Raw genomic sequence first — 22,089 nt, 5'->3', positions numbered from 1 at the left:
ATTGTGTTGTAGTCAACATATGGATTTTTTATTTTTATTTTATTTTTTTGTAAAGTTTATAAAAACCTGTAGCTATTGCCCACCCTCATATTTAAAATATTTGGAAAATAATAAAAAGTTTCTCATTTTGATGGTTTAATCAAACTTGTAGGGTCGTTAAAAACAAATATCCCATCCGGATATCACTTAATAGTAATCACAAATAGTAGGCCTATGCTGCAATTCAGTTCCCAAGAATTCTCTAATGCATTACTTTACATAGCTGTATCAGCTGTCAGTCTTAATGGATCATCCTTTTGGCAAGTTGATCCATTAAACATCTGGCAAGAGACTAATGCCATGTCATATCTGAACCAGTGCCTGTCCAGATAACGTCACTTCACAGGTTCATTTTTTGTCTGGTCAGCACGGCACAACATAATTTCAGCAGAGCACCGGACATCGACACCAATGAGAACGCTATAATTGATAGAGTTTTTTCCGGGTACTGTAGACCTCTTTGGTTACAGAGACAGATGTAATTACCTCAAATGATCAATTTAGTGTTTTCTGACAACTGCTAAAGACATTTTATGTCTGATATTCCAAAAGAGAAAAAAAATACAGCTGATTTCTTAAATGGAGGGGGAATCTTCCTTGCCAGCAAAATAATCTTCTCTTCAAATTAATATACAAACTTTGTATCTTATTTACCCCTAAAAGGTTGGTAGTAGTACATTTAGGGTACAATATAACTACTCTATGGTATGAATTTGCACCTTTTGGTGGATTATAAGGAACAAAAATGGTTCCTTTCAAGTACCAAAAAGGTAAGATTTTTTCACATATTTTTTCTCACAGTGAATAACAACAACAGAACATATTAGTATGAAAGCTGTTGTGAGAGATTTAAAGCTGTAGCGGAAACCACACCCTGGAAAGCCTATCTTCATAACTACACCCTGGAAAGACAAATATGTCAACAAACTTGAACCCACACAAAAAGAGCCGGCAATCAGACAGACAAATGTAATTCCTCAGGACACCTATTTTAGTGATATACTGTATACAGAAAACCGCCATAGCAAATTAGCAAAACCAGAAACTCTACAAGTTATTTTCAGTGTTGACAATAAGATAGCTCCAATATATAGCAGAGTCAAACCTACAAACATCAAAGAATTAAATATAAAATCCACAAATGACATAAATAGAAACCAGTCTTCAAACAAATGTGCATCCAGTCTTCCTGTAAGAATTTTATGACTGTTTGGCAGGGTTGGCTTTTGTTGCTTCCTTGAAGCCTGGGTTGAGCAGAGACATAAGATCCATCATGGCTTGACTGATTTGAGAGCCAAATTTATGAGAATCCTATGAACAAGAAAAAATAGAACACTGCATTTTAGTTTCTATACAGGAGTTCAAGAGACTGTGGATTATGTGTAAAATAGCATAATTTTAGTAATACATAATTTGCTCAGTGCAATCGCACCCTAACCCTATCCATAACCCTGTCGCTTAAAGGTGCTATAAGCGATCTCGGTTGGCGTAACTCTTTTGTTGATGTTTGAATTATTATCAAACAAAACGGAGGCTAGCTAGACCCTCCCTCCTCCTCATCCGCGCAACTAACCCCCGAACCCCACCCCCACATCATTCTTGTCGGTTATTGGCTGGAACAGTTTGTTATGTTTCGTGGTGCGGGTCGCTCTGTTTGTTGCTCAGTTTGTTTTTGCTGCAGTTTGTGGAGCGTGGGCTGTCTGCAGAGACCGTGTTTTTTTACAGTGTGTTCAGGGGACAGGCAGCTAGTGGATAGTGAGGAGATGTTTGTGGTATGTGAAAAAAAAATGTTTTAGCCTAAAAAACGCGTGAGATCGCTTATAGCACCTTTAACACAACTCCACTCATAAGGTCCACAGAGGGGGAGCTGGACATTATTTTGTTCTGCAGCGAGCACCATTTGTCATTTTTAGGGAACACAAAAACACCATTCATCGCGTTATGAAATAAAATCGCATTTCTTGCAGAGCAGGACATCAAGTGCATTATATATGTGAGAATACTAAATCCTTTAAAGTCTAACTGTACTTACATGGTAGATTTTTTGTTGTTGTTGTATAGTCTCAATTTGAATTCAAAATAACAATGAAGAGAAAAACTGTCCAACTGCTAGCTGGTAAAGTTAAATTATGTTACATTATGTTGTCATGCAGATCTGAGTCATCAAAATCTGGGTCTATTATATAGAAAAAAGGATACTGGAGGATCCGAAACACAAAATACACAGAAAATATATACGAGATGCATAAATCAAAGATACGGACACTAATCCTTACTAAACTCAAGTGCATCATGATTTTCCAAAATAAGATTATTTGCTCTTTTATTTAATATTCTTAATAATAAATTATTATAGATTATAACAAGCATTTTTAATAGTCAGTCTAGACACATTTTATACAATAACATGTTTAATTTTAAATCTCATATCAGACTATATCAGATGTATTACTCTTTTTTCCTTTAATAACTTGCTTTTTGTACTTTGTACTCAGGGTTGCCAAGTTTGTAGTTTTCCAGCGGAATTTAGCTACTTTTAAACTGTTGCCGCAGGTACATTTTGTCTAGCGGTTTAAAGGTTTGACATGTTGCATAAATAGTATTTGACTGAAAAGCTTGTATTGAAATATTTTGCATTCTACCCATGAAAACTGAGCTAGATGATGAGTTTTGTGAGGGAAGAGCCTTTATGAAAACTGTTTATAATCACTAGGCTACTATATGTGATTTTCAAGTTGAAATAGTGTATAACATATAACAGTGACTGTAACATATTGTTATAGTGTTAATTAAGTAAATAAATTGTTACTGTTATTTTATATGTAGCATAATGGGTTCTGTATTAGCCAATCAGATGTGGTTACATCATTACATGGGGATTAGTTCATTGCTTGTTGTTGCATAGCGGCAGATGCTTGCAGGCTCCGGTGCAGATGGTTGTAAACAAACCCATCAGCACTGCGCAAGAGCATAAAACCCCCATTGTTGTACAAGTGCATCTTAAGAAGTAAAGTTCCTGAAACGGATTCTCTTTGTTGTGTGCTTCTCTTCACACCTCCATGGACACTGATAACCCAAACACGAGAAAGCCCAACAATATGTATTTTAGGTATGGGAATGGCATGTGTTGAGTTTTGATATTTGGATAGGGTCATTGGGCTAGTTTTGGGCTAGTTTGGATTGGCCTTTGGGCTGGTTTTGTTACACAGACCTGGCAACCTGGTGTTTGTACTTTACTTGTTTAACTGCTTTATATAAATTATTATATTGAGAATTTGGTTAAAAAAAAAAAAAATGTATTATGTATAATTTGAACTGGATACTGTTATTAAGCCACCTTGCAGTGCAGACCAGGAAGTCAAAATAATGTCATGCTCCGGACATTCAAAATATCTTTGTAAAAAGACAAGCAATTCATTTTTCTGAAGTTATGCTTCACACTTACAGTCTCTGTGCAGGAGTGCTTGCAGGACACATGGAAGTTGATCATTTCCTCTCCCATGATGATGTAAGAGACACCGTAGCCATCATCAGCCACCTTACAGAGAAACAAAACACGAACACAGTGAACAAAGGAGTGCCTCTATCTTTATGTGTTTATGTGCGTATATGTGCTGATCAGTTGCTCACCGGACCAAAGCCCCCTCCTAGCGAGATGAACTCAGGGTGGTTGACCAGATCAAACAGCTCCATCTGCTGCACAGGAGTCTGAGAAGTGGAGAGGCGCCAGGGCTCTGACAAAACCTGCATGTCACGTACAGCCACATCAACAAAATAAACAAACAACTTCATGCACATACATGCATGCATTGCTTGCAACTCTTTTCTCCCCCATGAATCCCCTTTATATCATACATGAACATTTTTAACAAATAATCAGCTGCCAATTCATGTGGTTTTGCATGTTTATGCACTTGTTTAGTTGAAGAGTTATTCACTTTTTATTTCTTAGGCTTTTGCAGCCTGATCTCATGCAAATGCGTCTCTAGCACGCAGACATCCCAAGTCTCCCGGAAGTTCCAGGAGTCTCCCGCATATTGATAACGGCTCTCTAATGCCCGCAAGTTAGTTAAAATCTCCCAGAATCTAGAGCGAGCGAGCAAGAGCACGCATGCGAGACAGAGACTGTGTTCCAAACCGTGTAGCGCGCGCACGGCAGAGAGGGAGAGGGAGCGAGAGACCTTGCGTGTGTGTGCTAGTGTGCGTGTGTGCCTCATGAAGCGCATGTAAGATAGAGAGCATCCTGATTGGCCTGTTTCGGTAAATCAACCAATCAATTGTCAGTGTGGGCGGGCTTTTATCTCTTCTCCCGAACCGAATTAATCAGTTCAAGTGTATCTAGTAACAGGAGCGCCATGGCAGAGGGAGAGTGCCACAAAAAACGAAAGTATATGACACATTTTACGCCAGACTACACGAAAGTGTAGCCTACCCCTGTCTTATAAGAGTAAAACATAATGACAGTCTTGCACGCTGTACAGTTTGTAACAGTAACTTCAGCATTCCCCAATGTGGGTTAAACGATTGTAAAAGACATGTTGAGGTGAGTTCAACAAGTTTCATTTCATGTGCATATTATTCAGGCCGGCTAGTTGCCAAGGCTACATGAAAACAACAAACTCCTTAGACTTGTTTAAAGTTGCAATGGAATATAAATAAAAGCAATTTACATAAATAGCATAAGCAGCTTATATAAATAGTAAAAGTAATCTACATATTTTAACATGATTAACAAATAATTGCATAGGCCTATAGCCTATAGAAATGATATATTATGCTTTTATACAAGGGGGGGGGGGTCTGAGCATGCATTGTGTTTATTGTGCAATTTATATGCGAAAATGAGTTTTTACGTGCATATGATACTCACTTTATTGCGTGTAATAAACTCTCCCTTGTCTTTTGTTCTGTGGATTGTTTGCAAGTGTTTTTGACCCTTTGCCTGGCATGACTACGATTCTGGATTTTCCAGTTAAGCTGAGCTTGGATCTCACTTAGTCTCAGAGATATCCGTGATAAGATTATCTTATCCTTAACTCTGCAAAACTAACACACAAATCTCTGCATTACAAACACTGACCTCTTTAAGGAAAGAAGACTCTACTCCCAGGTATTTTGAGACCACATATAGGCAGAAGAGATGCCTATCAATGCCAGATCCAGTCATGGCCAAGCGATAGAGATTCTGATGTTTCTCGGAAGCCTTTCGGAACAGCTTGCAGCAATGTTCTCTGTCCTGTGAATAAAAGCAGGCAAAATTAAATAATTGCCATGCGAGATGTTACATGACAGCACAAATCACAGTCACTCAGAAAAGGAGGATGCCAATTATGGAGGACAGTGGCACTTAAAAATAAAATGAAGAAATGAACCGTCAATGAATTAATTCAATTATTAATGAAAAAATTAAAATATACTTTTTTATTTAATTATTTAATAAAAAAATAAAAAAATAAAAATAAAATTCAATTTTAAATAGCATTTTTATAAAGAAAATACAAATTGCTTTTCTTTATTATTTTGCCCAATTATTTTCTTTATACATTAATACAAAAATCAAGTATTGGGCAGTTTGAATTTGGGAACAGCCAATGGACTTTCCTCTAATGTTTTAAATCTGAATTAAATAAACAGTTTTCAATATGTCTTTTTATTTGACCATTTGAAAAGTGATAAATTAATGTATTTTACTGTTCTTTTTAAAGGTTTACATGTTTATTTTTGAACTGACAAATTGATAATTGATTACTTCATGTTATTTTTAACTGGTATTCATAGCTAGTTGGTGCAGTGCTGTCAATAACCAAGACGGAAACTGTAAGAACTTTAAAAAATTCCAACTAGCTTTTGAAGTCAGCTGAGACATACTGATAAAGTGAAAAGTGCATTATGAACTGCTGATAGGGTTTTCAACAGTTCCTTCCGGAAAAAAATTTGAACAATAGAAGGAAGTATTTAAAAAAATAATACAATAAATCAAAGCATTGACATCACCTCTCCTGCTTCCAGCGCAAGGACAAAGGCACAGCTTTCATTGGAGCAGGAGCGTACGGTCTCAGTGCGACCCTCACGAAACAGACGCGTCATGGAGGCTTCATATGTCAGACAGAAAGTCCCTTTATCCTAGAAGACAACTTCATGTGTAAAACACATTGTATTCATCTGAGCATTCATTATTCAATGAGAGTATGGACACATTTCATGGGACAAATAAGAGGAAATTTTATCCTCAAAAACAACCTCTTAGGAATGTTTATCAATGTTTAACAATATGTGAAACAATTATGTGGAGATATATATATATCTTTATCATAATCAATGCTTTCGCCTTTGTGTCAAAATGTGTAGCGTGTACAAGTACCCTGTAGTAAGCCAGCTGCAGGGCCAGCTGCACAAATGAATCTGGGCTAATTTTCATTTTCTTAATGCGGCCTTTCCCAAATTCTCTGAAGGGAAACACATGACAGTCCACATCATCAGCCAGTGCTTGCGCAACAGCAAGGGACTCAGACACTTGTGTCTGAACCTAGAGACAGACAGAGGAGAGAAGACATCAGTATGTCTGTGAATGTTTTCATTTATTTTGGTCCTCGAAGAACACTGCTTGTATTGTTGTATTACTGATGATAACACTCAAATTAAATTTAGTTGCCAACGTATCATGTACTGGGGTCATGGTTTAGCATGAAGGAAAATAGAAATTCTAGTTTCTATAGCCATTTTCTTATTCAGTTCTATGGGGAAATGAAGAGAAATACATTTCATATTTGGAAAAGAAAAATATTCCTAAAAGTCAATTGAGTTAAAGAAGCTATAAGAAGATCGCAGTGGATGCAAGCAATTCAGCAACATGATGTTGTAAGGCCAACTTGGAACCTCAGCATTTGTATGACTGTAGAAGACTTTATTTTGCAAATTTTATTACAAGTAATAATATTGTATATTAGTTATTTTGTTAAGTTATTTTGTTCCCCACATTCTTCAGAATTACTCTTTTTGTGTTTTCGCAGAAGAAAGAAATATATAGAGATTTGGAACGGCGAGTAAATGTAAAAGGGAGTATCCCTTTAAGAATACTTTTATAATGTGTTAGGCTGCGTTTCCCGATAACGTTGTCTCTTAGCGCGCTACGAAGACTCTTAAAGGTATAATGGAGGATTTTTTACTTCCGGGTGGATCACCTATACTATTGGTCCTCCTAATTGTCAATCATTCTGGTGAATCAATCAAACTTATTCAAAAAGTGGAGAGGGCGGGTCTTATCTAAAATTCGGAAAGATCCTCCACTATACCTTTAAGGTATAACTTAACTAAAGGTATACCATTTCTAGGCGTGTTCCCCGAACCATAGCTTAGGAAGCCGCTTAAGATATACCTTCTTACGTGCGACGTTACCAGGTGCTGTCCGTGGCGATGGTGCTGAATTGGTTGATATCGATGGCTCGAGAATCAATTATTCTCTCGTGCAGGGGCTGCTTCACTGCATTATGCGAGAAAGGGGTGTTCTTTATAAAAGAAGCACTTCAGAAATAGTTGAAATTGCATTTATTAGGACTCATGGGATATTATAAAAAATAATCCAAACAATACTAGCCTATAATAGCCTAGCCTACATATTTTAAAATTGTATCAAATATTGCTGCCATAATAACCATTAAAAATTTGTACGTGCTTTCTACGCTTTCCCATTTTTGTTCGCTGAGGTGGAGCTACGATGAAATACCGGTAGTGTTCTTGTAAATACTTTCCGGCATTTCAGTAATAAAAGTGTACATATACGGTGCTCGGCGGTGATCAAAAAGGATTTAAACAGTGAATTTTGAATCTCTTCTTATAAACTCAGAGATGTGGATTCAGACGGCAATTAAATTACCACACGACCTGTTTGTCAAAAAACAGTACTAATTAATTACGTAACTCTTTGAAGGAGTTTTTGCAGATTAACAGGGACTCAGCTTCTAACCCCCAAGTATTGTGGGAAACCACTAAATGTTTTGTTAGGGGTAAATGTATAAGTTATTCATCTTTCAGTAAAAAAGCGTAGAGAGGGTCGTAAAATTGAATTAGAAAAACAAATTGATCTACTAGAGAAGGAACTAAAAGGTACATTTTGTGAGACCAAAGCCAAAGAAATTAACGTCCTTAAATCAGAATTAAAATCAAGAGCTGAATTTTTCATACAGCGTACTAGACAGTCTTATTATTTCAAGGGAGAACGTCCATCTAAGCTTTTGGCTTTGAGGTTGAAGGACAATGAATCTAAGGCCAGCATATCTGCTATTAGGCATGAGGGTTCAGTGTATACTCAACCTAAGGATGTAAATAGAATATTTGAATCCTATTATAAACAATTGTACACGTCAGAAGCCAACACTGACCCAACAAATTTTGATTTATTCCTTAAACATTTAGATCTTCCCAAATTAAATGATTCTCAGCGTGATATATTGGACAGCCCTTTGACAACTGAAGAATTGAAGTCTGCCCTGGACTCCATGAACAGTAATAAAGCCCCTGGGTTAGATGGGATTCCCCCGGAGCTATTGAAGGCATTATGGGACATAGTGGCTCCCTTGATACTTAACTCTTATAATTTTGCTTTAGAAAAAGGGGCTCTGCACAGGGACCAAAATACAGCTTTAATAACTTTGCTTTTGAAGAAAGGGAAGGATTCACTTGATTGTTCTAGCTATAGGCCAATTAGTCTTCTATCCACAGATTCAAAGCTGTTAGCAAAAGTCTTGGCCTTAAGATTGGATCGGTGTGTTGGAGACTTGATCAAGTATGATCAGTCGGGTTTTTTAAGGGGGAGATTTGCTGCGGACAATATACGTAGACTTCTTCATATTATTCAACTAGCAGACACCTATACAGCTTCCTCTGCAGTCCTTTCTCTGGATGCAGAGAAAGCATTCGATAGAATTGAATGGAAATTTTTGTGGGTGTTTTGGGTTTGGTTCTTTTTTCGTGCAAGCTGTCAAAACTATCTATTTTGATTGTTCAGCCAGAGTTCTTACTGGCCCTCATATTTCTCCTTCTTTCCGTCTTGGCAGGGGCACTCGCCAAGGATGTCCCCTGTCACCTTTGCTTTTTAATTTATCATTAGAGCCTTTGGCCCAAGCGATCAGACAATGCTCTGCAATAGTCCCTATAAGCTGTATGAATACGTCTCATAAGATTTCACTCTATGCTGACGACATTCTGTTGTATCTATCAAATATCACAGATTCGGTCAAAGAATGCCTAAAATTATTTGATACATTTGGTAAACTGTCCAGTTATAAAATTAACTGGAGCAAATCCATACTTTTACCCCTTAACTTAGCAGCTAAATCAGAGATTCAGGCCTTACCCACTATGGTTCCAGTCAGCGACCAGTTTAATTATCTTGGGATTAGAATTTTCTGTTCACTATCTCGCATTTCTAAGTGGAACTACCAGTCTCTTCTGGATAAGATTTCAAGCAATCTTCGGTGTTGGTCTCCACTTTGCTTGGCTCTTCATGGTAGGATGGCCACTATTAAGATGAATACACTTCCGAGGCTGAGCTTTTTATTTTCAACTTTACCTCTGGCACCACCTACTGGTTATTTTAAAGAGCTTCGTACAGCAGTAACACAATTTTTATGGAATTATAAACGGCCTAGAATTCGACTCAAATCGATGCACAGGCTAAAACCTCATGGAGGCTTATCGCTACCGGATTTTTGGTCCTATTATTTAGCATACCAAATGAGACCACTTAGGACTTGGATGGATGTTGACTCCTCTGTGCCATGGCGGGCCCTAGAGACTAATATTATTTACCCATTGCGTCTACAGGATTTACCTTTTACTGGAATACCTAAGAAAGCTCTGGAAAAGTTTGGTCCAATTATATGCCATTCTATCAAAACATGGAGAATGGCAGAAAAGATCATGGGAGCTTCAGATTCCTACTGTGACTCTACCCCCATTTGGCATAATAGTAATCTCTGTACGGGTAATAAACCCTTTGTTTCCAAATGCTGGGTTAATTGTGGGGTTTATACCCTGAAAGACTTGTACAGTGGTTATGGACTTAAGTCCTTTCAGATTCTAAAGGATGAATTCTCTCTTCCAGGATTTTCCTTCTTTCTGTATCTAAGATTGAGATCTGCGCTAAAAGCATATGGAGTACCCTGGTCGAATAACATATCTTCTCATCCTATGATAGACTGGATAGATTCCAGTATGGCTTCTAGGGGTATTGTTAGCATAATTTATAAATCGCTCGTGGTACGACAGTACTCAAACATTCCGACTGAGGACTTCTGGGAGAGACAATTTAATACTGTGATTGACTGGGAAACTGTCTGGGGGAATTGTTTTGCTACCTCAAAAAATCCGGCTCACCAAATTATGCAGTTTAAGTTAATTTATAAGGCATATGCCACACCTGTTTACTATATAAAATGAAAAGAAAATCTGATCCTTTTTGTCACTTGTGTAATAGTAAAAATGTAGGTACATATATGCATATGTTCTGGGACGGTTCTCAAATTGTGTCAGTCTGGTCCTCAGTCCAGGACTTACTGACAGATTTTCTGAAGATTCCGATCCAAAAGCACCCTCTGATTTTCCTTCTACTGGATGATTCCTCGCTGTCACTGTCTGTCAATCAAAGGAGGATTCAGTCCGTTGTCCTTACTGCTGCTAAAAAGGTTATCCTAAAGCTGTGGTTGGAACCAACTACCCCAGCTATGTCTGTCTGGATGTCATATATACTGGACATTGCCCTTCTGGAATGTACCACAGCTAAAGTGCTCGGAGCCAATAGAAAGACAATACAATTTTGGTTGGACCTTATTGAGACTATCAAGAAGTTTTTGAGATCCTTCTAAGTTTGGGTCAATTCTATTTTAATTTCTTGTCATATTTATTTATTCTATGTATTTATACTTAGCCTTACGGTTATGGGCGATCTTGGGCTTTGTTGTAAATAGTTATATACACAAAATGTTTAATAAATAAAGAATCACACAAAAAAAAACAGTACTAATTTGACCAGGGATTTTTACGCGGGTTGGGTGAGAAAAAACACTGACATTATGGATTCGGACGGCACTAAAATCACCAACTTACCCCTGTAAACGTTTAAAATACCGTACGAGCCCATGAGAAACAATTAGCGTCCGAATAGGACTTAACTGACAGTAGCCTATGCTTTCACTGGCCTTTTAAAGCGCTCCGCAGACGGCGCCGTCTTTTAGAACAACTATTTGCTGTATCGCTGCCATGGTTTGAGCAAACTCCCCACCACAATCATTCCCTTTAAATAGACTATTAAGCCTTTAATGGTTTGCCAGCTGATGTACCTTTGGATAATATAATTTAAAAATCTAACAACAATCAGTGTAATGACAATTTTATTCTTTGCATGAAAACACTTGAATTAGCCTAATTGAACACTGTCTGGGTGTATTAAAACTTCAGAATTATATTCGTATAGACCTGCAACAGTGATAAGGTGAAGCTAAGAGTGGTCCAGACCAACCTTCCGAACACATGACTTACAGAAGGTATACTTGACTAAGAACGTTTCGGGAAACACGTATTACAGTTTTTCTCAATTGTTTACACACAAATACTGGTACTTGAGACACAATGACCACAACATGTAACTCATTCACCAACCCCCTGAGCCAATTCTGCTAAACTACAAGCACAATTCCTGCTTTACACTCAAATTGCAGGTCTAAAACACACCTTTTTCAAAACACTACACACAATTCTCTGCTTTTGGCACAATTTTCATGCAGAAAATCTCTTGTTTTCACAAGGAACACACTGCCATTCAGATATGCACACTGACTCATCACATGGGCAAACACCCGTCACACAGTTTTACAATTAGCAATCAGAGCTTTAGCATAAAAGGGCAACAGGTGAGCTCTTCAATGGAGCAATGGACGCCAACATTGGATTTTTTTTTTTTTTTTACTGTAACTGTATACAGTAAATTCTTCTGTTGATTTGTATGTAGACCACTGTATGTACAACTTTGTGTTGGTTGGATGTAGTACACTGTGTACATTGTTTTTGTGGGAAAAATAAAATATTTGTTACCGTGTATTTGTGTGTTCTGAGTATAAAAACAATATTCTCAAATATTTTACAACACACTTATGTATGTACTGTCTGTAGTAAGTGTTGTAAATTAATATTTTCTTTGGCTGTATTTTGAGTTTCTTTTATGATGTTGATACAGATGGAAGGGTGTGTGTAAGACTTCAGAGGTAAGAAAATTCCCGGGCTGAGGAGGGGTCAAGGGACCCCTTTGTTCCTTGTGTTTGGGGTTGGTGACGAGATAGCTTTGAAAAGAACACTATAAAGAAGCTGGCCAACCTCTGCTCTGGGTCTCACTCCGCCTGCACCTGGACTGTGGATGGACTGGGAACATTCTTGCAAGAATAAATATCTTTTAAGGACAATTTTAATCCTGATGTCTCTTATACCTGATGCTGTTTTGTTAGTTATTGTTTTTGCCTCAACATAAGTGTAACACTGACCAAAAAAAAAAAGGCCTAAGTCATTATGATGAATGGAGAAGAAGTGTTTTCCATTCATCTTAGTGTTTTACATTGAGCACATCAGTGTTCAACTGGTTCTTATAAATGTCTATTCATATGATGGTTTGTGTGTGTCATTTGAAAACAAAATACCATTTTGAGAAGAAATAACATTCATTTTGCAGGAGAATTGAGGGGTTTTGCCCATTGTGTGTGTGTTTTTTTATTTGTGTGTAGAGTTCTGAGAATATGAGGCATGCTTTCAGAAAATGTGTGTAAACAATTGAGAAAAACTGTAACGATAAAGTACAGCTTAAGGTGTAACATAAGAACGACGTAGCGTTAAGAATGTTTCGGGAAACGCAGCCTAATACATACAGACTTCAAGCAAATTGTTACTGATACTTCTCACTGTGTAGCAGAACAGTGCTGGCCATTATCACATAACATACAATTATTCCTTCCACTGTCGTACATATACACAATAGTTCTCAAAAAAATCCCCACTGCTAATTTGAAAGTGACCTACAGACACTGAGAAGAAGCTGAGGGGAAAATCCCTGATCAACCAACACACATATTTTCAGAGCTGCCCAGTGCCACAGACAGTATACAGAAAGTCACGTGCAGAGTTTGGCTGAACAGTGCTACAGCAATCATAATAATTATGATTATATTATAGTACTGATTATATAATGACTAAAGATTATAGAAACTATAATTACTGTATAAATATAACAGATTTAAATTCCGTACAATAAGGCAAATGGCCTGCATACAAATATTAGTATGAGCCAGTACAACATCAGTGAACCTTAGAGATATGTAACATGAATAAAGGTTTCCCATCAATATGCGATTCTCAGATTACACTTTGATATGACTGCTGACTGCGCAAAAAAAGGTTTGGTAACACTCTTGGCTGCTAACTTTCATTAAACTACTATTTTAAAAAGGCTTTATCACTCTATAGAACATTAGGAGAACCATTTAAAATAAAATGAGGAAATCAATTAAATGTATGAAGTCAAAAATAAAAATTTATAAAACAGTTAAAGAAAATTATGAAATTAAGTGGAATTTAAAATCAATGAAATACCTTGGAGTTAATTTAACAAAAGATATTAGCCAATTGAAATCAGCAAACTATGACCCATTAATATCCAAAATAAAAGAAGACATTGCAAGGTGGAATTTAATCCCCTTTATGACTCTTACATCTAGAGTTGAGGTGGTCAAAATCAATGTTCTCCCTAGGGTGTTATTATACCTTTTTCAGAATCTTCCAGTGGAGGTACTGGACAAGGAAGTTATAGAATGGGACAAAATGATCTCAAGATATATCTGGCAAGGAAAACAACCTAGAATAAGATATAAAACATCTTATTGGGGGGGGGGGGGGCTAGCTCTCCCGTGTTTAAAAAGTTATTATCAAGCAGCGCAAATAAAGCCTTTGCTGAACTTATGTAATCCCTCCTACTCCGCTAGGTGGAAAGAAATTTAAATGAAAATGACAACGGAAGTTCCAACACAGGCATTTATCGGGGATAACAAACTCAGGCACCAATCGAAAAATGTACCCAATCCATGGCTTGACATTTCACTTAAAGTGTGGTTTGAAATTGTTACAAAAAATAACTTGACACACAGCAATAAGCTGCTAAGGTGGATAGGATATGATACAGAATTTTCCCCTAATATAAGAGATAATAGATTTAAAAATTGGGAACAAGGCCCACATATGTTTTGGGAACTATTAGAAGATAAGAAATGTAAAAGTTTTGAAGAAATCAAAGAACAGTTTAGTCTGGCAAATCAAGATTTCTATAGATTTTTGCAAGTGAGGCATTATTTAGAGCATGATATAAAAAAGGAAAATTTTGACGTTGAGTTAAACATTATAAAACTCTTTATTTCAGCATACCAATCTAAACTAAACAGGAAATTAATTTCAAAGATATATTCAGGGATAGAAATTTTAAAAGGAGACGATACAAACTACATAAAACAAAAATGGGAAATTGAAGCAAACATAAAATTGACGGATGAAGAATAGGAAGATCTCACTCAACAAATATGGAGAGTAACATCATCCTTAACTTGGAGGGAGCATGGATGGAAAAACTTAGTGAGATATTTTAGAACTCCAGCTCAGACAAAATATCGGGATACAAGCTGTTGGCGGGGATGTGGGGAAAAGAGTGCGCCAAAAAAGGAAAATTGGGTGGATGTCACCTTCTTTTTTCCCAGAACAAAGTGAACTCGTTTGTACTCGTTGTGAATACGCAGGCCACAAGAAGTAATTCGTTTTTATTTTTTTTATTTTAATTTAGTTTATTTTTTTATCACTTTTACTCATGACATGCTAGCTGGCAACAAAGGATTCCATTCATTATGCTAAGCTAAGCTATCGGCGGCACTGCCAAACTAAAAGAGACAAAAATGCGTTTGCCCACCGATCTAAATGTAGGAAAGGCGGTGAATAAGCCCTATTTCAAAAAACGGTGGAGTGTTCCTTTAAGTGCCACTCATTGGCCTTCATACAGCTCAGCCAATAGTGAATTAAAGTTTAAACCATCAAAAGAAACTGCCTACAAAAAAAATTATCATACTGAATATTTCAAAGTATATACTGTACTTGCAATTACAATGAACCAATAATCATCTCCAAGCAAGTTTTATCATCTGAAAAGATCAGGGAGCGATTTTGCAATTTGTCACTTCAAAAGCACTGCTTTTATGATCCAATAAAGTGGGCCTATGATTATTTTAAAAAGTCAATGCATAAACACATTTTAACTCATTTGAACAAAAGAAAAATCATACCTAGAAGTGGTGAGGGAAGAGAATGGACTCTGTTATGTTAATGTCATCATCCTACACCAGACATACAGCCGTGGGCAAAAGTGATGTTCATCCTAGGAAAACTGTCATCTTATGGCTCAGTTTTGTTTGGGGATCTTCTGTTGTCATTTTCTTTATTTTTTCAGGCTACCAGCCAATGATCCATTCCTGTTCTAGCATATTGCATTGTTTTATTTGTGATAACACAATGAAACATGCTAAATTGTGTGGACATAATTTTGGACCAGGATGACATACAAAGAAATGATGAGCACATGCAAAAACGAGAGAACCAACAAAATATTTATAACTGATTGTGTTGTAGTCAATGTATGCTTTTTCCTGTGAGCTTTTTTCCGCATATAAAATAAAACCTATAGCTGTAGTTTGCCTGTTTGTTTTTTGCCCAAAATATTATCAGATAAATACCGTAACCAAGTTTGGTGATTTTTTTCTTCCTTCATAAAAATCATAAAAAAAATTGAAAACTATAATATTTTTCTCATATTTTGATGGTTTAATTAAGTTTGTAGGGTTATTAAAAACAAATATCCCCTCCAGACATCACTTTTGGCCACTGCTGTATGTTCATTAACAGAATCTGTTAATTAATCTCTCTTCAAAACATCATGAAGGAGGAAGAAGGAAGATGGCATTATTTGTGTGTGTGTGTGTGTGTGTGTGTGTGTGTGTGTGTGTGTGTGTGTGTGTGTGTGTGTGTGTGTGTGTGTGCACATAAACATGGCTGTGTGTGTGTGTGTGTGTGTGTGTGTGTGTGTGTGTGTGTGTGTGTGTGTGTGTGTGTGTGTGTGTGTGTGTGTGTGTGTGTGTGTGTGTGTGTGTGTCTTGTGAGCATCCTCAGATGTTTTGCAGATTCCAAGAAGAACCTGCTGTGTGACATCAATGGCATACCAAGATACAATAGGAACACAGAAAGTATAACTGGAGAAAAGAGAAACTTTTTATCTTGCCTCCAATGGTATGTCCCAGCTCAAGCGTTGAGGAGGCAGTAAGGAGTGCTCAATCTCTCCCTTGCAATTCCCATCTGGTGTGTAACCCAAATGAAATGTGTCAGTGGCCAGAGTGAACTACGAGAGTGAAAGAGTGAAAGATCTGAAAAACCTTTCTCCCAAACAATGATGCTTACACTTTTAAGTAACAAAACGTTCATTATCAAACACAAAATGTTTGATGTAAATGTTTAGCATGTGTGGAGGCGTGCATGGAAGACACATGTCTTCTGCCAAAAGCTGCTGTGGGGGAGACAAAAAGCGGTCTTTGTCCATACAAAGCACCCACATACACTTTTATAGCGTATTCAAATGTTTGAAAGAACATGGCAGTGGGTTGGTGACTAATACAGAAACTTGAACCATGACATTTGATCTATGATGACCGCCAAGTTTTTTACTGCTGCATGTGAGACTCCCACACTCACCTCCCACAGATGGGACACTATAGGTGCATCTGCCCATGAGTGTTCTGCGTTCAGCCCATTCTTTCCATTCTTATACACCACAACCGAAAATGACTTGTCAAACCACCTGAAAGAAAGAGGACCGAGATGAAACAATGTCCTTGATATGCAAAGTTTATCAATAAAAACAAGTTATGCTGCTCTCCCACCTGTCGTAGCATTTTCCGTGAAGGAGGGATTTGGCATAGCGGTCCAAGTTCACAGAGGGGTCTTCCCCCATCATGCCTTCTTCCTGATCATCTAGTGTGACAAAGAATGCTGCTTTCTCAATGCAGTCCAGTGATCGCTTGTTAACTCCAGAGCTGAAGAACTGCTTCCTCACCTGAGCCCAGGGCGTTCTGACAGAACAGATAGTTCAAGACACAAAACAACTTCCTGTCACTTCTGACAACTGATAAGGCACAAACTTCCTTGTAGCCACCAGAGATCTTACTAAAAGGGAACATCTTAAGAATGTTAGTTAGCTCATATCTGGCTTTGAATCAGGAAGAACATTCATTTTCTCATTCTTGTCTTCTATTTTTATATAGTGTAAAGGTTCCAACATAAAAAAAAACAAAAAAACTTTGACAAATCGCATTTTTGCTGACTCTAATCATTTGGTAAACATCTGCTGTATATTGTTCTAAAGTAAACTTGGAATATACCATCACATTATCAACATTTTGATTCAATCTTTTAGTTAATTAATATTTTAGAGCAGAAAATATGCATGTTTTTAAAGCCTTGGCATTGCTAGCGCACAGTTCTACCAGTTTATTTATAAAAATAAATAAATAAATAAATAAATAAAATAACAAAAACAATTGTTGACATACATATTGCACACATTCTTATTTGTTTGTCTGTCTGTCTGTCTGTCTGTCTGTCTGTCTGTCTGTCTGTCTGTCTGTCTGTCTGTCTGTCTGTCTGTCTGTCTGTCTGTCTGTCTGTCTGTCTGTCTGTCTGTCTGTCTGTCTGTCTGTCTGTCTGTTAATTCAATATTGGGTGATTGTTATTTTTAAAATAGATATTTTATCTGTATTAACATGGCAACATGCATGCCACCACAGTTATAGAATGACTCATGTTATATCTAGGTCAAAATTCAACAAGGAATTGGTAATGTATTAAATGAATCATTACAAGCTTAAACAGTTCCCATCTTGCTCCCGAAAAACAGATATTGTGTCTTTTCAAATAAATAATGAAAGATATGTAAGGGATACATACTAACAGTTAACACACGGCTTTATTTATCTAGGCTGACATTCAGCCTATAGATGTGATATGCTGTCTATTAAACCCTCCCAGTATGTTAAGTATAGCAGACTGACTCAGTATCAGAGCATGAGCATGCATTTTTGGTCATTTATAATCTAGTGCACAACATCCTCTCATTTCCTGTCTGAGGATAATGCACAGTTGCATGCTCACGCTTTTATCATCTAAAAAATTCCAACATGCACAGCCCTTTAAATATTACTTAAAAAGTAGCGGCATCAAATGGACATACCAGTAAGTGGGTGCTATCATATGATTTTTGTCACACTGCCAATGTAGCTTCAACCCTCATCAGGTTCGAGGCATTGATGTTCCAAATGGCTTGGTATTCCCACATATACTCTTTCTTTGATGCATATCTGTATGGCAAACCTCAGGGGTCTGTGAGGCAATGCTTTGTGACGCCATCACAATGAGGTTAGCCAATTTAAAACCACCTTCCCTTGATGATGAACTGATCTTTACTGGACCAAATTAATTCCATGCAGTTCTTCTGCAAGCACTTGATCCCCAACCTTTAAAGTCTAAATGAAATGGTGCCTAGGACAGGACTTTTTATCCATTTTATCTATCAGGAATTAATTGGATGATCAAAAGTGGATGTGCCATATGAGAATGAAGACAGACCCAAATACAAGTTTGCTTTGCGATGCCTATTTAGCTGTTTAGCTGTTGGTTAAGCAGAAGCCTATGCGGCATCTGTGATGTCAGCGGAAAAGAAAAAAATACTTTCAGAAGTGGAAGAAGTTATTGCATTTTAAAGATTACAAAGCCCCTTAAGGGATGGCAGTTATGTCTCATATATTTGTTTTACTTCAATAATGAAAGGTACGAATTTTTTGAATGAAAGATCAAAAGGATAAACAAAGCAGATTTATTTTTACATCCATCTTTGATCATATTTACCAAGGGTGCCAAATTAGTGGAGGGCACTTTAAGTGCAATATTCTGGTTGACTGGTGCTGTGACAGCGCAGCTGTTATAGTTTTTATAATGCTTTGCATTATTGATCTAGTTATTATGACTCATTTCCACAGAATAAAAAGTCAAAATGTATATGAAAAAACATAAACTGAAGTATTGTAATTATGCAATGGCCAAAAATGTTAAACAAATCAAAACTCTCTTATATTAGAGCTTTTTTAAATCAGCTTTTTTATGATGGAGTTCCCAGGTATATTGCATGCTTGATTATGCTATTCCTTCACTGTTTGCCCTATAAAATAATTATAATTTTTTATATATATATATATATAGTCATCACAATTTATATTTGTTCAGCCTGCACAGACTAATTATGCAGTGTCATTAAGAGTCTGTATTACTTGCCTGGATGTTTAATTTCATTAGCAACCCCTATATAAACAAATAAATAATAAAACACATTTATAGTATATTATATAAAAATCTTTATATTACTCTTTAATCACTACTTTGGGGGAAATACTCTTCTATTGCTACTGCCTCCAGGGGATGCATCACTTTTGTTCGTAGCATTCCTCATTTATTGCCCTTTAGGAAGTCTTCAGCTAAAAGCAGCCCAAACATCCTCAGAATGTCAGTGGAGTGTAATACTCACCATGGAGCTTGACTCATTTTATCCTGCTATTATTACTCTGTTAAAATATTAAACAATCCTGACCAGTGATGCCGGTAACGCGTTACTTAGTAACGCGTTACTCTAATCTGAGCACTTTTTTCAATAACGAGTAATCTAACGAGTAACTATTTCCAAACCAGTAATCAGATTAAAGTTACTTAACCAAGTCACTGTGCGTTACTATTTTTTGTCATTTTATTTAATAAAAATATATATTTATTTCTTCTTGCATCTCGGGGAGTGAAGTCACGTATGCGACAAGTCACGTTTTCAGCATGCATGAGGTTCACGTCACGTGTACGTACCACGCGCAGCGACACAAACGAAAACAACAATGGAGGGAGGCGAGAGATGTGCGTTTTCTAGAAGTCTTTCTGGCGGCGACAAAGTGCTATCTAGCTACAGAAACACCACGTTGAATTTGAAAAAAACATTTGGAGTCCATGCACTGCACAGTCAAACTTATAGAGCAAGTCACACCAGGTGATGCGATGCAGAGTGCAGGAGGTCCCCGACCACCCAAACAACAAAAGCTGGACTTTGGTGCAAAACCATAAGTGGGGGAGAGTTGAAGAAGTTAGTCGGGCAGTTTGTTGTGGAGGAAATCCTGCCATTAAATACGGTAGACTCGCCCTCGTTTCGTGCCATAATAAACAAGATCCCCACTACTGTCAATGCCGCGCTGCCTCACAGAACAGCTTTTTTTTTCTTTTTTTTTTTTTCTTTTTTTAAGTATTTATGTTAAGTGAAGTCAAGAAAGACTGTATTTATTTTTTATAAAAACAAGTATTTATGTCAAGTCAAGAAAGACTGCCTTTATTTTTTGTAAAAACATGTATTTTTTTCAGGAAATAGTTTTTAAGTTCAACTTTAATTGTCAGGAGATAGATTGTTGATGTTACTGTTAAAAATACACTTCCAATAAAGTGAGTGTTGGCAAAACCGGTTGTCATTTTTATGTTGTCGGCAGCTGCTGAATGTAACTAATAAAGTAACTTGTAAAGTAACTAAGTTACTTTTTAAATCAAGTAATCTGTAAAGTAACTAAGTTACTTTTTCAAAGTAACTGTGGCAACACTGATCCTGACACAATCCATGCAAAAATGTGAAAACAGTATACACATTCTGTGTCTTAGGAAGTTACAGTTGATACCAGCATGAAAATATGTAAATATAATATCACGTTACTTCATACAAACAATGTGTTAAAGATCCACAGAGGCCCCAAAACTCTCAGTTATAATGCCTAGAAGACAATATGGAATACATGGATGTGATAAAGTAAATAAATTCTGTAGGATGCCTGCTGGACAGCAAACACAGACACTAGCCGCGTTTCCACCGCAGGAACTTTCCCCAGGAACTAGGAACTTTGGGCTGGTACTCGATGTGTTTACACCGCAGGAACCAGGGTCTAAATGAAGTTCCGGGTAAATATTTCCCCCTCCGATAGTCCCTGCTCACGAGGTAGTACTTTTTTAAAGTTCAGGAACTTTCAGGGGTGGGACTTGTGCGCTGCACATGCTGATTGGTTGTGTTCACGCCGCATTTTGATTGGATGACTCCACGCAGCATTTTATTTATTTTTAACCTCCCTTTTTAAAAAATCTATTGCGGTTCGTGTCGTGACTTCATGCAGTAAGAGTTGTCTGTCTGCAAATATGGAATTTAATAAAAAAACTGCTGGACTGGCGACGAGTTTCAGGCTTTATTAAGCGTATTTGTGGAAGAGGAAACTTTCTGCGCGTTCGTCCCAGCCATCTCACGGTCAATGTCCGCAATAGCTGATAACATACAAATTTTATATTTAACGTTAAGCTTTCTGAACACGCTTTATCAGTGCTCGTCTTTTTTCTGCCACAGCTTTTATGATTAAGTCATTATGTTTACACATTGGCCTCAATTAAACTAAAAATTATGTTATAATATTATAAAAAAAAACTTCCTGCTCAGCTACTGTTCGGACTGCTCTATCGCTTTTACATTTTATCTCCTATATTTTTATATTTTATTTCCTTTTATCACCTAATTTTATCTTCAGCAATCAGCACAGTGCTCAGACAACAAAGTTTGGATTACTACAAAAACGCAGAATTCTTTTACCCGACCAGCTTACATTCCGGGAAAGGAAAACACAACTGCCTACATTCATAAGGATAAGAGAGAAAATGCCTCTTCAGGTTCAAGAATCTACTTGCTGCACCAACTGCCACAGACTTTTACAAAGGATTGCAGTTCTTGAAACAAAGTTACTTACGGGACCACCAAACCAGACGGAGCACACAACAGAGCTTCGTCATGGACACCCACAGCATACCGGTGAGTCCCATGAAACT

General features: G+C 37.1%; 1 protein-coding gene across 1 annotated transcript in view; it reads right to left on the bottom strand.

The window, feature by feature from the left end:
• Positions 1-49: 49 nt before the first annotated feature.
• Positions 50-22,089, bottom strand: part of cpt1a2b (carnitine palmitoyltransferase 1A2b) — a 46,179-nt gene continuing 24,139 nt past the window's right edge. The window contains exons 11-19 of the mRNA XM_084414779.1: positions 17,040-17,228; positions 16,852-16,957; positions 16,385-16,501; positions 6,401-6,565; positions 6,034-6,162; positions 5,120-5,275; positions 3,670-3,783; positions 3,485-3,577; positions 50-1,350 (exon numbers count right to left, since the gene is read on the bottom strand). Of these exons, the coding sequence (XP_084270905.1) occupies positions 1,240-1,350; positions 3,485-3,577; positions 3,670-3,783; positions 5,120-5,275; positions 6,034-6,162; positions 6,401-6,565; positions 16,385-16,501; positions 16,852-16,957; positions 17,040-17,228 (1,180 nt within the window). The 3' untranslated portion in view covers positions 50-1,239. The remainder of the gene's footprint in view (positions 1,351-3,484; positions 3,578-3,669; positions 3,784-5,119; positions 5,276-6,033; positions 6,163-6,400; positions 6,566-16,384; positions 16,502-16,851; positions 16,958-17,039; positions 17,229-22,089) is intronic.

The sequence above is a fragment of the Rutilus rutilus genome (assembly GCF_951802725.1).
Source record: "Rutilus rutilus genome assembly, chromosome: 1".
In the NCBI taxonomy this organism is placed as follows: Eukaryota; Metazoa; Chordata; class Actinopteri; order Cypriniformes; family Leuciscidae; genus Rutilus; species Rutilus rutilus.
This window is presented reverse-complemented; position numbering and strand designations above follow the sequence as displayed.